Genomic DNA, 14,971 nt, shown 5'->3' on the forward strand with positions numbered 1-14,971 from the left:
TTAAAGGAATAGAGGTGGGGGAACATATTATAGGACTTTTTGCAGATGATGTGATCTGTTTTTTAGAGGATCCCGACATATGTATTCCCATATTAATTAAGCAACTTGAGATATTTGGGTTTTATTCAGGATACAAGCTTAACTTGAATAAAACTCAGATTTTAACATTCAACTATCTCCCATCCAAAACCATAAAACAAAAATATAATTTGAATTGGAGAGCAACAAAAATGAAATATCTTGGGGTAACCTTATCACAAAACGTTGAGGACTTATATAAACTTAACTACGTTAACTTAGATAAGGAAATTAAGAGTGATTTGGATTGGTGGGCTACTCTTCCATCAGATATTGGCGCTCGAATAGAGACGATAAAAGTATGTGTCCTACCCCGACTTCTCTACTTTTTTCAGTCACTACCCGTTGATATACCTGAAAAACAATTTAGATTATGGGACAAAATTATATCTAAGTTTATATGGAATGGTCATAGATATCATGGTCATAGACCGAGAATTAAATTTGAAACACTACAGATAAGAAAGGACACGGGGGGTTTGGCACTCCCAAACCTTGAGGCATACTTTTATGCTGCACAAATCAGGTACATCATTTGTTGGTGTGACAATGATTATGACGCCAAATGGAAGAATTTAGAAAAATCAGAACAAGGAAGAGAAATTCAAAGCCTTATAGGAGACAGAGAAGAAACAATGAGAGTAATTAAACAGCTGAATTCAGTCACTCAGTTTACGCTTAAAATATGGTTTAACCTGATACGAAAATACAAACTAGAAAAAGAGCTTGGATTAATCCGATGGATAGCCTATGATGAGGGTTTTACACCCGGTTCTATGGACCAAAGATTGAACAGTGGATTCCTACTGGATTAACAGCGATGTGTACACTAATTAAAGATGAATTTTATGAGTTTCCAGGAGATTAAACAAAAATATGACCTAAGTAATCAAGATCACTACAGATATTTACAGATTAGGGACTTTTTTAATAAAGAAGTAAAACATAGTGTAGATCTGGATAAAAATTCGATAATTAAATCCATAACTGAAGTTTACAAAGCAAAAAAAATTAGAGTAATCTCTACAATTTCCGAGCATATAATGGAGGCAGGAGGGCGTACAACAACATATGTAAAACTGAAGTGGCAGAGAGAGTTGGGAGTGAACATATCTGATGAGGAATGGTCACAAACCTGGAAAATACAGCAGTCAACAACATCATCACGTGCCTGGAGACTGCAGTGCTGGAAAAATGTAATTAGATTTTTTATAACACCCAGAATTAAGAACAAACATACCTCATTACCACAACCGTGTTGGAGGGGCTGTGCAGAGGTAAATGTGAATCATTCCCATGTTTCTGGTTCTGTCCCAAGATTACAAAATTTTGGAAAGATGTTCATTTAGTTATAGGTAAAATTCTGGGTTATGCTGTATCTAAGACTTGTACATTATTATACTTTGGTGTCATTACGGGAAATGTGATGAAAGAAGATAGATACATATTGAAAATTATGCTTGCTGCCTGTAAAAAGGCAATTACAAGAACATGGAACAAGATAGACCCACCATCACAGGACGAATGGATCAAAATTATAGATGAAATACAAACTATGGAACAACTGACCTACAGAATAAGGACTCAGGAAGATCAATACCATAAAAAGTGGGAGAAATGGACTGAGTACATAAACCCAACAGGATAAAGACCAACACATTGATAATGAGAAATGATCAAACTGTAGATACAAAGAGATCCAACATGTTTGTTTTGTTTGTTTTGTTTGTTTGTTTTGTTATCCTACTTGTTGTATTTATCTTTTTGTTGTTTTGTTTTGTGTTCTTCTTATTGTGTTTAAAGAAAAACAATAAAAAGAAAGTTTAAAGAAAAGAAAAGAAAAAAATCAGCCACTCTACTACAACCAGAGAAAATGCTTAAAACATCACCCACTAGTGGAAAGGAAAAGATAAACATGTCTCTCCCATTTTCCACCCGGCTGCATTAGAAATGTGAATGAACTGATATTCGTCAGGTGAGTACTCAAAGTGCTTTCTAAGACACAGTCACAGACACAGCTAACATGGGATAGTTTTCATGATGACCTTTTCTGTCTTTCTCGCTGTCTTAGTGTGAATATACAGTTTTGGGAGCACAGACACATATCTCGGTCGTAAAGTCTGTATTAGGTACATCTGCTTGCACTCACAGCACCAAACTATCTGCTCTATGTAATGACACGAGTCACACGACCTGTTCTTTTCCTGTAACTATCGCAGCAGCAATCCCACCGCAGCTGCTGCACAAATAGTGTAGTCAGCCATAACGTTACAGAAGCTGTAGGTGGCAGTGTAGGCCTTTGGGCCGAGTTCTGACTGACCGAAGAAGAAGAAGAAAAACAACCTTCCTCTTCGTCTTAACAGGCGTTACAAAACAAGCTGAGCTCGCAGCCCCGGCTGCTCTGATGCTTCGCAGCGAATGGGGTTTGATCAGTTCTGTAGCGTGGACAGGTCCGATCCCCTGTGGGTGAGTTACCTGTCACGGACACCGTGTCTTTTCCTCTAGCTTTAAACTCTCGTAGTTGGCGTTGCCGGTGCCCGGTACATGCTAATAGTAAGCCACGGCAAGTTCCGTGTTATTTAGTCACGTCAGACGCACTTCTCTCATTATAAATCCTTGTTACAGCTGATCGTTGAGCCTCCATTGGCCGAGTTCACGTTTTCTCTGATCTGAACATCGGAGGGTTCGCAGGAGAACAAGTGTTCACCGAGCTCGTGTTTGTGTTGTTCCCTCTCGTTTCCTGGTCTGTAGGAACACATCAGTCCCAGCACACTCAGGCACCGGTAACAGCAACCATGGTGGTACCATGGTACCAAGCACATTCTGTAGAACAGGAAGGTTTCTGAGGGGGGATAGCTCATGACTTTAGTAGGTTTCTTACAGTGAATTGGTGTGTTGTCAGAAAATGTTTGGCTGTGATTAGTCTCTATCCTTTATTAGTTTCAGGTAAGTGTTTGTTCCAGGTGTTGCTCTATACCGTGACTGGTGTGATCAAACTGAGGATTAGGTTTAGTTGAAATAACAAAAATAAAAATGTTGCTGTTTATTGATATTTCCCAGCTGATGACTTTGGTAGGTCATATTTCTGCCACAGACTTGGCAGCAGTTGGTACGTAGGTTATGGTTTCTTTTGTTTGCTCGGGACATGAAATCATCACACTTTGAAACTGCAGTCAGGTGATGGTATCACAACACTGGTTACCATCTTTCACTGTTTGCCAAACCTTTCTAGTCAGGCTCCTGTCACATAGCAGGGAGGGATTGATATCGGCTGTAGCAGGTAGTAGAGCAGGTCATCTACTAACTGGAAGGTTAGTGGTTTGATCCCAGTCTGCTTCATTCTGCATGTTGCAGGTTGCTCTCCGATGCATCCATCGGAGTGCGAGTGTGTATGAATGCTAGTTAGATAGCACTAAAAACTAGTGCTGGTGTGATTGGTGTGTAAAGCTTTGAGTGCTCAGAGTGGAAAAGCTCTGGGTCGATATAAGAAGCAGTCCATTTAGTATTACTGGGTGAGTTGAGCACTCCAGGTAGGAGCACTCCATCATTAAAGTATAATATAAACTCAATTCTATTATCTACTGTTGTGAATCCATTTCACAACATACTTCACTTTGAATTGCTTTGGTCCAAACCAGTCATAAGTCCACTAGAGAGTAATGACAAGTTAGCCTCATAAGGGAAGGGTTACTGGTGGTGGCCACAGACATGCTTTTTATACTTCCTGCTCCTCTGCATCTCTCCAGCTCTTCGAGTTCATTAGACCTTATCCTAGCATCTCCTCTACAGTTTTGAGATGCAGCAAACGTTCTTGCAGTGGCGCATACAGATGCCATCCTGGATGAGCTGGAATACATGTCATTGGGCCGTAGGTGTCATCTGGTAATAAAAATGGAGGAAAATCAGTCCCATCTGCTGAGAAGAGGGCCGTGGCCTGTGTCCACCACCTACAAAACCATTCCCTTTTTGGGAGTTGCCTTGTTATTGTCTGTTTAACTGAGTTTGTCTTATAGCAGGGTGGGCAGCTCCAGGCCTTGAGGGCCGGTGTCCTGCAGGTTTTAGATCAGATTTTAGGTCAACACACCTGAATCACATGATGAGTTCATTACCAGGCCTCTGGAGAACTTCAGGACATGTTGAGGAGGTCATTAGACATTTAAATCAGCTGTGATGGATCAAGGACACATCTAAAACCTGCAGGACACCGGCCCTCGAGGCCTGGAGTTGGACACCCCTGTCCTATACTGTGATGAGGTCTTCTTTTCATTTTAATTTTTCCAGCTGCATGTAGCAGTAAAATACAACATTGTTGATCTAAATAAGACAAGAAAGCTTTATTAATAACTCCAGGCCACGCATAAGTAATGTGTGGCCTGCTGTTGTTAGATGTCTTCAAACTTACTTTTCCTTTTCCAGGATTGGAACCGTACGTGGTACACCGATAATCCTGACTTCACCCAGTGTTTCCAGAACACTGTCTTGGTGTGGCTGCCATGCTTCTACCTTTGGCTATGTGCACCCTTCTACCTCGTCTACCTCCATACCCATGACCATGGATATATATGTATGAATCACCTCAACAAAGCCAAAACTGTGAGTTATGGGAGCCCGCTCTAGTAGTTTTCATCGCTGCACTCATCTGTTCTCTCAGTGGAGCAAACCAGAAACTCGTTCAAACACAAATGTTTGAAGATTCGAGTCATGATGCAATTCCAACTTCAGGAAAATGGGATGTTCTGGAAAAATCATTTTATTCATTTATTCAGAAAAAAAATGTTTAAACTGAGGAAAAGGTACAATTTAAAAAAACAACAAGGTCATTTTGAATTTTTTTGGAAGTAACACATCTCTTAAAAACTTCCATGTTTCCCGCTGTGTGGGATTCTTTTAAAAATAGTCCGCAGTCGTCTGGGAGCTGAGACCTGTTGCTGGACTTTTGAATTCAGTCATTCAGGAGGGTGAGTAGAGGCAGGTGAGGGGTCCTGGTATCTGAACGCCTCGCTCATAGTCGAGGGTTGTGGGTCGCTCACAGTTTTCAGGCCCCTCTTCTGTGGAACCAGCTTCCAGTTTGGATTCAGGAGACAGACACTATCTCTACTTTTAAGATTAGGCTTAAAACCTTCCTTTTTGCTAAAGCATATAGTTAGGGCTGGACCAGGTGACCCTGAATCCTCCCTTAGTTATGCTGCAATAGATGTAGGCTGCCGGGGGATTCCCATGATGCATTGAGTTTTTCCTTTCCAGTCACCTTTCTCACTCACTATGTATTAACAGACCTCTCTGTATTGAATCATATCTGTTATTAACCTCTGTCTCTCTTCCACAGCATGTCTTTATCCTGTCTTCCTTCTCTCATCCCAACCGGTCGCAGCAGATGGCCGCCCCTCCCTGAGCCTGGTTCTGCCGGAGGTTTCTTCCTGTTAAAAGGGAGTTTTTCCTTCCCACTGTCGCCAAAGTGCTTGCTCATAGGGGGTCATATGATTGTTGGGCTTTTCTCTGTATCTATGAAGCGCCTTGAGGCGACATTTGTTGTGATTTGGCGCTATATAAATAAAATTGAATTGAATTGAATTGAATTGGGCCTGTCCTAACCAGGAGGAAGGACAGTCGTGTTACTGACCTGTTACCAGGTAACCTGACTGGTACCAAATGTTGCTACAGCTCTGATGTTAGTAATTATATTGCTGTTATCAGTCATAATGACATTATCTATTTTTTAATTGCGTGTTTTCACAGTTTAAACATTTGATGTTCTGCTACCCAAAGATATTATTATCAAGGATCACAGTTTAATCTAAACTGTTTTAATGACAGTGACTGAACGGTGTGTTTGTAGTTTCATTGGTTGGTTCCACTTGTCACGACTGTAACTGTGGGAGATGTCGGTCATATGTCTATAAACAAGATACCAAATGTATTTACCAACGAATTAAACCAATATTGATGACACGAGTGTTAAATCCAGGAGCGATTTGTTTCCACAGGCTGTTGGCTTTTTACTTTGGATTATCTGCTGGTCAGATGTCTTTTATTCTTTCTGGGAAAGGAGTCATGTGAGCAGCCCAGCACCTGTCCGCCTCGTCAGCCCGACCTTCCTGGGCCTCACCATGGTGAGCATCCAGCCCGTCACATGTATTCTGTTATTTAGGGTAGTCTTTCTTTTTTCACTTAACTCTTAAATTTATGCTCTTTAATAAATGCTGTAAAAACTAAATAGACTATTTCTTTTAGTACATAAAAATATTTGCTTGTGCCGCAGCTGTTGGCTGTCATGTTAATCCACTATGAGCGGATGAAGGGGGCTCAGTCATCGGGCGTGATGCTGATCTACTGGCTGCTGGCGCTGCTGTGTGCCACTGTCACCTTCAGGTCAAAGGTCTTCCAGGCCTTGGAGCAGGTTGGTGCTCAGTGAGCAGGACTACACTCACTTTACTTACATGATGATAAATAACTGGTTACTAATTGAACTGATGTTGTAGTAAATAAACAAAATAAGGTTGTTTGATTAAAAACATCCTCTTGTTGTGCAGCCTCAGACAGTGTGTGTGTGGAGGTACACCACCTTCTACATCTACTACGCTCTGCTGCTGATTGCTCTGTTCCTGTCCAGCCTGACCGACCAGCCACCCCTCTTTTCCCGGGAAGTTAAAGACTCTGTGAGGCTGCCTGACAAATCTTCTTTCCTTGTCACTCATTTATACTCAGATTACTATATTGCCATAAGTATTCGCTTACCCCTCCGAATCACCGAGTTCAGCTCGGCCTTTGTTCCTGGAACTCTAAATGCTTCAGCGTGCCAAGACAGTTTGCACATTTTGATGCTCCCAACTTTGTGGGAGCAGTTCGGGGATGGCCCCTTCCTGTTCCAACGTGACTGCACCGGTCCATAAAGACGAGTGTGCAGGCCTGTCAGGTTCTTCCACACCAAACTCAGAGTCCACCTCAGCAGAAGCCCTTTGGGGTGAATTAGCAGAGACTGTGAGCCGGACCTTCTCATCCATCGTCAGTGTCTGACCTTCAGGAACAACGGTCAAAGATTCCCATAAACACTCCTGACACTTGTGCAGAGTCAAGGGTTGAAGCTGTTAGAGCTGCTGACGGTGGGCCGGCATCATGTTAAACCTACGGATCGGGAATGTGATGTGTGACGGGAGAAAGACGAATACTTTTGGTAGTACAGTGAAAGCGTTGCTGCATCAGTGTCTTCTGAGCTCATCATTTGTGTGTAACTGCACGATGTTTGTCTGTAGAATCCGTGCCCTGAGCCTGGAGCGTCTTTCCTCTCCAGAATAACCTTCTGGTGGATCACCAGGTAGGAACACGCCGTTCCACTCCAGTGAACGTGCTCTTATTTCTGTGTAACAAAATCTCATATTGGTCTCTAAAGATTATTCTTATTGATATTTAAGACAAGACGTCTTCTGTATTGAAACTTCTACATGGGCCTTTGGTGCTTTCTGGAAACGTTACTGCACATTGAGCTTCTACATGTTTGTGTTTCATCCTCCTACCTGTCCTAACCTCTCCACCAGATTGATGATGACAGGCTACAGGCGCCCACTGGAGGAGAAGGACCTGTGGTCCTTGAACGCTGAGGACTGCTCCCACAGAGTCGTCCCACAGCTGGTCAAACGCTGGAACACACAGTGCCAAAAATTTAAAAGGTCAGGAAAGGGATCAAACTTCCTTATACAAATGCAGATTGTTTGGGAAACATGCAGCCAGGTTATTTCTCTTTCCTCTTCACAGGTCAGAGGAGAGGATGCTGTACTCGTCCAAGCGAGCGCCCCACAGTGAAAACCCTGAGCGCCAAGCTGTGGAAGAGTCTGAGATCTTGATTCTGAGACCTCAAAAGAAGAATAAAGAGCCCTCACTGCTGTGGGCCTTGTGCCTCACGTTTGGGCCCTACTTCTTCATCTCCTGTATCTATAAATTAATCCAGGACATCCTGATGTTTGTTGGCCCTGAGATCCTGCGGTGAGGAAACTGTAGACCCTTTGATAAGATGACATTGAGTCGTCTGTCTGAAGTTGCAGCGTGCATTTATCACGCTCTAGAGCTTTAATTGTTTAAATCATCGGGAAAACCCATCAGAGCCCGTCTGTTGCCCTAAATATATCTTTGCCAGGACTGCTGTGCCTCAACAAACTCCTCCCACACACGTTTTTGCTCAGCGCCAAGTCGAGCTCCGCTTGGCGCTCCGTTCCCATCAACGGGCTACCCAAACCTGATAGGACTCCACCTCCAGGTTTCACCGTCAGGTCTCCCAGTGGGACTACAGCATCCCCCTGTGGAGCACCCACTCAGTTACCCTAAGAAGGCTGGGTGCTCTGAACTGAACACAAAATCTAAGAGCTGCAAATGTGAACCAGCTGGTGAAAGACCAACATTCAATTATTGCCCCCAACAATCAGATATCTCTAATCAAACAGCATCTTGGTTCTCTCGGCTCATCTGTTCAGCCGAGACTCAGGTGGTGTGATCTTTGGTTCTGCCATGTCCCTACAACAACACGCTCACCAGTTAATTAGGAACTGCCTTTTTCAGCTAAGAAACATCTCCAAACTGCAAACTTTGTCTAAATCTGAGTTAGAAATGGTTATAACCATGGTTATAATGGTTATAATGGTTATAACCATTATAACATGGTTATAATGGTTATAACATGGTTATAATGGTTATAACATGGTTATAATGGTTATAACCATGGTTATAATGGTTATTAAAAACATGAATATATTCATGCTTTTATTTGGTTTAACCATTATAAAAGTTAAACCAAATAAATGTTAAACCATTATTAAAGTTAAACCAAACCATTATTTTATTTGGTTAAACCATTATAATGGTTTATTTGGTTTAACCATTATAATGGTTATAACCAAATAAAAGCATGAATATATTCATGCTTTTATTTGGTTATAACCATTATAATGGTTATAACATGGTTATAATGTTATAACCATGGTTATAACATTATAATAAATAAAATAAATAAATAAAATGAAATAAAATAAAAGCATGAATATATTCATGCTTTTATTTTATTTCATTTTATTTATTATAATGTTATAACCATGGTTATAACATTATAATAAATAAAATAAATAAATAAAATGAAATAAAATAAAAGCATGAATATATTCATGCTTTTATTTCACCTCGCTTAGATTACTGTAACAGCCTTTTTCTGTGTTTGAGCAAAAGGAATCTTGACCGTCTCCAGTCAGTCCAGAATGCTGCTCCAAGGCTTTTAACTAAGACATGAAAAAGAGAGCACATTACACCAGTGTTACGCTCATTACACTGGCTTCCAGTACACTTCAGAATTCATTTTAAAATCTTGGTACTGACTTTTAAAGCTTTCACTTGTGATGCCCCTGCTTACATTTCTGATCTTGTAGAACCCCACGCTCCCACTCGCAGCCTGAGATCTTCTAATCAAAGGCTGTTGGTAGTCCCACGAACATATTTTGAAACCAGAGGAGATAGATGTTTAGAGCGGTGGCCCCCAGGCTGTGGGATGCTCTCCCTCCATCTTTACTTTGACTTGACTGTATTTATTCTTTTAAAAAGCAGCTTAAGACTCATTTATTTAGATTATCTTTTAATTAGATTTGTGCTGTGTTTGATTATTAATTTATTTTATGTATCTCTGTTTTTATGTTACTGTGAAGCACTTTGTGGTTTTATCCTGTGGAAAGTGCTGTATAAATAAATGGATTTGATTACATGGTGACTCTAGGTGTGGAAGTGGTGACAAACACAGTAGACAGTGCGACGTATTGCTTTGGGCTGCTCCGTGTTTTTCTGCTACATAAATACACGATGCAGTTAAGGACCGAGGGGCAGCACACGTGCTCAATGTTCCTTTGTTTCCTGTTTCTCTGTAGACTGCTTATCCAGTTTGTCAATGATTCCAGCGCCCCCTCCTGGCAGGGCTACTTCTACGCTGCTCTGCTCTTCGTCTGCACCTCCGTGCAGTCGCTCATCCTGCAGAAGTACTTTCATGTGTGCTTTGTGTCAGGCATGCGCTTACGCACTGCAGTCATCGGAGCCGTCTATAGGAAGGTAACGGACAAACACCAGTGCTTCTTCAGAGCAATTTAGATTCTTCGTGATGAAGGTTGATAAATGTGACTGTTATTCTGTCCATCACTGGTTGCTTTTGCTGAAAAGCCTCCATCTCATCGCTTCATCTGCTCCTCAGGCCTTGGTCATCAGCAGCGCGGCACGGCGAGCCTCTACAGTGGGAGAAATCGTCAACCTGATGTCAGTGGACGCGCAGCGCTTCATGGACCTCATCACATACATCAACATGATATGGTCTGCTCCGCTGCAGGTGGTCCTGGCCCTCTACTTTCTTTGGCAGGTCAGGTTAAGTAAACTAAACTTTAAATATATTTTTAAAATCAAATGTTTAATGCTGCTTACAAACTTTCAATATAAAGAAAATAAACATTCTATTGTGTGTTGGCTCGGCTCATGAGGCTTGGGCAGCGAAGCCTGATTGTTCCCGTGCAGGAGGGAGTCCAGATGATGTTTCATGCAATGCTCGTCAGTTACAGCTGGTTTCTCCATAAAGTGCAACAAAATCTGTTTTTAAAGTGTCGCTCTGCTCGTGGAAGGATGGTTCCACTAGTGTGAATAACACTGTGCCCCACAGACTCACACTGAAACCGTTTGTCATGTGTGCAGAACCTGGGCCCGTCTGTGCTGGCTGGAGTGGCTGTGATGGTCCTCATGGTTCCTGTTAATGCTGTAATTGCAATGAAAACCAAAGCTTACCAGGTGGGACTTTAGTGTTATTATCCCCACACCCTACACCCGTATACACCTTCCTTACATTTTCATGCTCTACTGTTATTATAACTATGGCTGGCTTTCAATCCTTCAGCCATGTGGCGGCTTTCTGTGTGGAGCTTGCATGTCCCCATGCTCGGTGCTCCTGCTTCATGCATCATTGGACGTTTGTGTGAAAGTCTTTGTGTTAGCCCCATGACAGACTGGGAGCGGCTCCAGGGGGCATCTCGCCTGGGAACACTAGGATAGGCTCTAGGCGCCATATCTACCCAATCCTGGGACGGATGCACATCCATGTCAGACTTTACTGGAGTTACCACATTTTCCATTAAATAATGGACAAGTTCCCAATACATACATTTGATATAATTATACATTTCAGTGTTTCCCAACCTTTTGGAGGCACGGTTCATATTTCACATTAGAAAAGTCCCGCAGCACACCACTAAAGAAAAATGTCAAAACCATACGGATCATTCTTCCACCAAATATAGCAGAACTGGCTCATTTGTCCCCAGTATACCTTTGTTGCTTCCTTCTGACCACTACTCATGCTTCATCTGGGTCGAGTTTTCTCCACCAGGTCAGACTGAACACTTTTCTTTTTAAACATCGTCTCACAGCATGACTATTATTTAAGTTCTTCTTCTTCTGTTTTACTTAGTTGGCAACACATTTATTAGAGCAGTGGTTGTACTGCCCTCTAGTGGAAGAAAATGTCATTGCTGCCCGTTACTCATGCCCGTCGCTTAGAGTACCAATCAGGTGGAACCAGATAACCTCCACGGCACAGCTACATGCCACGGCGCAGTGGTTGGGAATGTTACGGATTCAAATATTGGGAATGGATACAGGAGGAAAACCAAAATAACCACACTGGTCCGGCCGGGTCAAGTCAAACGATGATTTAATGAACACACGCGTGGGAGATGGACACCATACAACAGACAGCATCAGATCTCGAAATGGTGGAGCCTTGATCAAACTCTTATAGCCTCTAGTGGCCCCCACCTAATCATAAAAGCCTAAACATTCACATTCTTTCTCTCACACAGCGCCTAAGCTACAACCTTGGCTCCCTGTTTATCTGCTCCTGCTGATGGGGCAGAATGCTCTGTTCTCTTCTAATCAGACAAATGAGACGATGACTTTCTGTGAACAATATTTTCTTATAACTCAGCAGTATAATGCATCACAAAACAATATCATTCATTCACAATAAATCAACAGTCTAATATAATGCAAATCAGTTTACCAAATGTAATAGTTATCACCTTCTTCTAATTCAGGAGCATAACGCAAACTAAAACTACATAATAATTCACAATCTTTAATTAGGGGTCTAACATGGCATAAAATAATATCATAATCCCACAATTCCCCCTGATGAGCTCTTTAGACATAAAGAGCTCACTTACACCCTGCAATCTAGTGTTGCCGGGTTCATTTCTTCTTACTCCTGAGGCCTTTTGTCCCCCTGTTGGGTGAACCATATGTGAGATGACCTCTGTGTTTACGCAGTTCAGATGCAAGAAAAACTTTTATTACAACAACAATAGTAGGTACAGATGATACTCCCATCACTCCCCAGTTCTCCCACAGCTTTATTTTGGTGCTACCTTATACCCTCCAAACGTACTCGGACTAGAACCTCTGTCCGAGGAGCTTTTAACCTTTATTTTATGGCTGTAGGCACCAGTGTCTTCCAGTCGGGTGATCCTCGGCTCTTGTTTCCTTCAACATCAGGGGTTAGACAACCCTTCAGTCGTTGCACAGATCAGGGGATTATTCTGCCCCGATTTCAAACAATGATCTGTGTATTCTGGGATCACAGCTGTGTTCCCCATGAAAAGCAACAGAAAGGTGTTCTCCTTATGACCAACAGCCTCTCGAACGTCGTTGGTGTGGTGTTCCTGGATTTCCGTCAACCCCTTCATGATTATTGCTGTGTTTATGGGATCCATCCTTTTGAGGTGACTAACTGGAGCCCAAAATGCCATGACACTTGAACCCAGTTGATGTTTCCGCAGTCACCGTAACTGTCTCTGCTGCCAAGGATCCTCGTATATCTGTGACCTCGTCTGGTGTCTGTTCCTTTCTCTGTAAGAGACAGAAAACCAAAACACCTCTCTTCCTAGCTCTAACAATCTAATGTTGCTGTCTACTGATCTTTTGGTGATTCAGAATTTGTTTAGAATATTCAGAATGTCCCAAGGACTTATCCTAATTTAGTGTATGTGTGTGTAAGCGTGTTTGCATTTAGCCCGCTGCACTCAAGGCATTTCTTACACTTTATCAGTCCGGACTATCGCCGAACGAAGCTTATGACCTTCAAAAAACCGAGTGCCAACTCATTATAAGCACATTTGCAAGATATGTATAAAAATGATTAAAACCACTCATTCTAATAAAAGACATAAAAAACAAATTAGCCATTTCTAATTCTAACATGTGTCCATTCAATTAAGCTAGAAAATTAAAAAAGGTTAGTGAGCTCATATCTTAGAAAGTATCAGACTTTCTCCTATCCAGTGTCGTTGCTCCAGTCTTGTTATTCTGTGTTAGGGAATGAAATCAATTTAATTGTCATGTTAGATCTGTCCAACACCTGGCTCCGCCCAGAGCCTGCGTCTTCACAATTGTCTACAAACAAAACCTGTAGTAATATGAACTTCACTTCAACATGAACTTGTTGACTACTTTTGACACCTGTAGGTAGAAGATTAACATGGGGTTATAACAATCACTGTAATACAAATGTTAATATGTCAATAGCTTCAATAAATGTTCAATGCAATGCTTGTTATTTGATTCTGATGTAACAATAATGCTGATGCTAAAATAACAGTAAAACACACCCTTTTTATCCCTTACTGACCACAGCAGGGGCCTTTATGTTTTGATTCAGCCATGAAGCTCACCTGATTCATCACTGAGCCCCACCGGCACTGGCATCTGACAGGGTGGTGCTGCATATTCTTCCTTTAATGTCACTATTTTCAATCTGTTAATTAGAGTGCTTAAACATGAAGTAGACTACGTCCACAACAAGTCAATACAACTGTGAATGTGGCCAATTATCAATCTATTACCAATCAATAACAAAAGATAGCTTTTATTTTTATGCATGCTTTTAGTCAACCACTCACCCACAGGATCTCCAATCCCAGAAAATTCCTTCTCCTCATTTAATGAGTCTGTCCTCCTTCCATGCCCTGGTAACTGGTCCATCCAGAGCTGTATCATTATGAAATATACATACAACAAGCCAAACCACACCTTGGTCACACCAACCCTTTTCCGCCCTGAACATGTCCAACGCCATCTTAGTCTGGACTGTCAAAGGTGATTTTAACGCTGATTGTTCCGAGAATCCATTTATAACATTTCCTGGTCAGATTAGCCAATCCCTGCACACTGGAATAAACATAATCAACATGATCAACATTTTTCCTGCATGTTATTTCACCATCTTATTGATTCCAACGCTCCATCCTTATGTGGTTTGCTACATTATGTTTATCTAGAACTCCACTCTGTCTCTAAATGTTTGAAGAATTTTTCATGTTTGGGGTCAAGTTTTAAGAATTTGACCATACGTGAAATTAATGGTGTTGTTGTAACATGGTAGACTAGTGTGCCTGTGTTAATTCAGCTCCATATTATTGTGTCAAGTTGCACTGGGTTGGGAGTGGTTTTTTGTGTGTGTGTCACATTTTTGGTTAGCCAATGGCTGGAATTCGGTTTGACTAATTACAGGCAGGTGTACTTGATTGCACTGATACACTGGTCTACTTATAGCCCACACTACAAACACTGCTGTGTCATTTTGTCTCTCTGTGCATGTATGTAATGTGATAATCTGATATTTTTGGGATTAATGGGTTTTGCGCTATGAATTTTATACTCAACGTGTCATTTTGTCTCTCTGTGCAGGCCAGGGCCTATTATATGCCACAGCCTAAAGACAGCATAGTTACACAGGTTTCAGTGATCACTGGCTATATGCTTTCAGGGTAGTGGGTCTCCAAGGACAACTTCTACCCCTGTTCAAGGCAACATGTGGAGTGCAACTAGCCGTGTGGCATAG

General features: G+C 41.7%; 1 protein-coding gene across 2 annotated transcripts in view; it reads left to right on the plus strand.

Annotated features, from left to right (window-relative positions):
* Positions 1 to 2,386: 2,386 nt before the first annotated feature.
* abcc1 (ATP binding cassette subfamily C member 1 (ABCC1 blood group)) overlaps positions 2,387 to 14,971 on the plus strand; it is a 45,310-nt gene continuing 32,725 nt past the window's right edge. Inside the window, exons 1-11 of one of the 2 annotated variants that reach the window (XM_085156903.1) lie at positions 2,387 to 2,544; positions 4,495 to 4,671; positions 6,063 to 6,188; positions 6,338 to 6,475; positions 6,609 to 6,734; positions 7,329 to 7,390; positions 7,611 to 7,742; positions 7,828 to 8,055; positions 9,972 to 10,149; positions 10,289 to 10,450; positions 10,777 to 10,869. In XM_085156903.1, coding sequence (XP_085013029.1) covers positions 2,497 to 2,544; positions 4,495 to 4,671; positions 6,063 to 6,188; positions 6,338 to 6,475; positions 6,609 to 6,734; positions 7,329 to 7,390; positions 7,611 to 7,742; positions 7,828 to 8,055; positions 9,972 to 10,149; positions 10,289 to 10,450; positions 10,777 to 10,869 — 1,470 coding nt within the window. In that variant the 5' untranslated portion in view covers positions 2,387 to 2,496. The remainder of the gene's footprint in view (positions 2,545 to 4,494; positions 4,672 to 6,062; positions 6,189 to 6,337; positions 6,476 to 6,608; positions 6,735 to 7,328; positions 7,391 to 7,610; positions 7,743 to 7,827; positions 8,056 to 9,971; positions 10,150 to 10,288; positions 10,451 to 10,776; positions 10,870 to 14,971) is intronic. The other variant, XM_085156904.1, reaches the window with a different exon arrangement.

Source organism: Neolamprologus multifasciatus, chromosome 4, assembly GCF_963576455.1.
Source record: "Neolamprologus multifasciatus chromosome 4, fNeoMul1.2, whole genome shotgun sequence".
Taxonomy (NCBI): Eukaryota; Metazoa; Chordata; class Actinopteri; order Cichliformes; family Cichlidae; genus Neolamprologus; species Neolamprologus multifasciatus.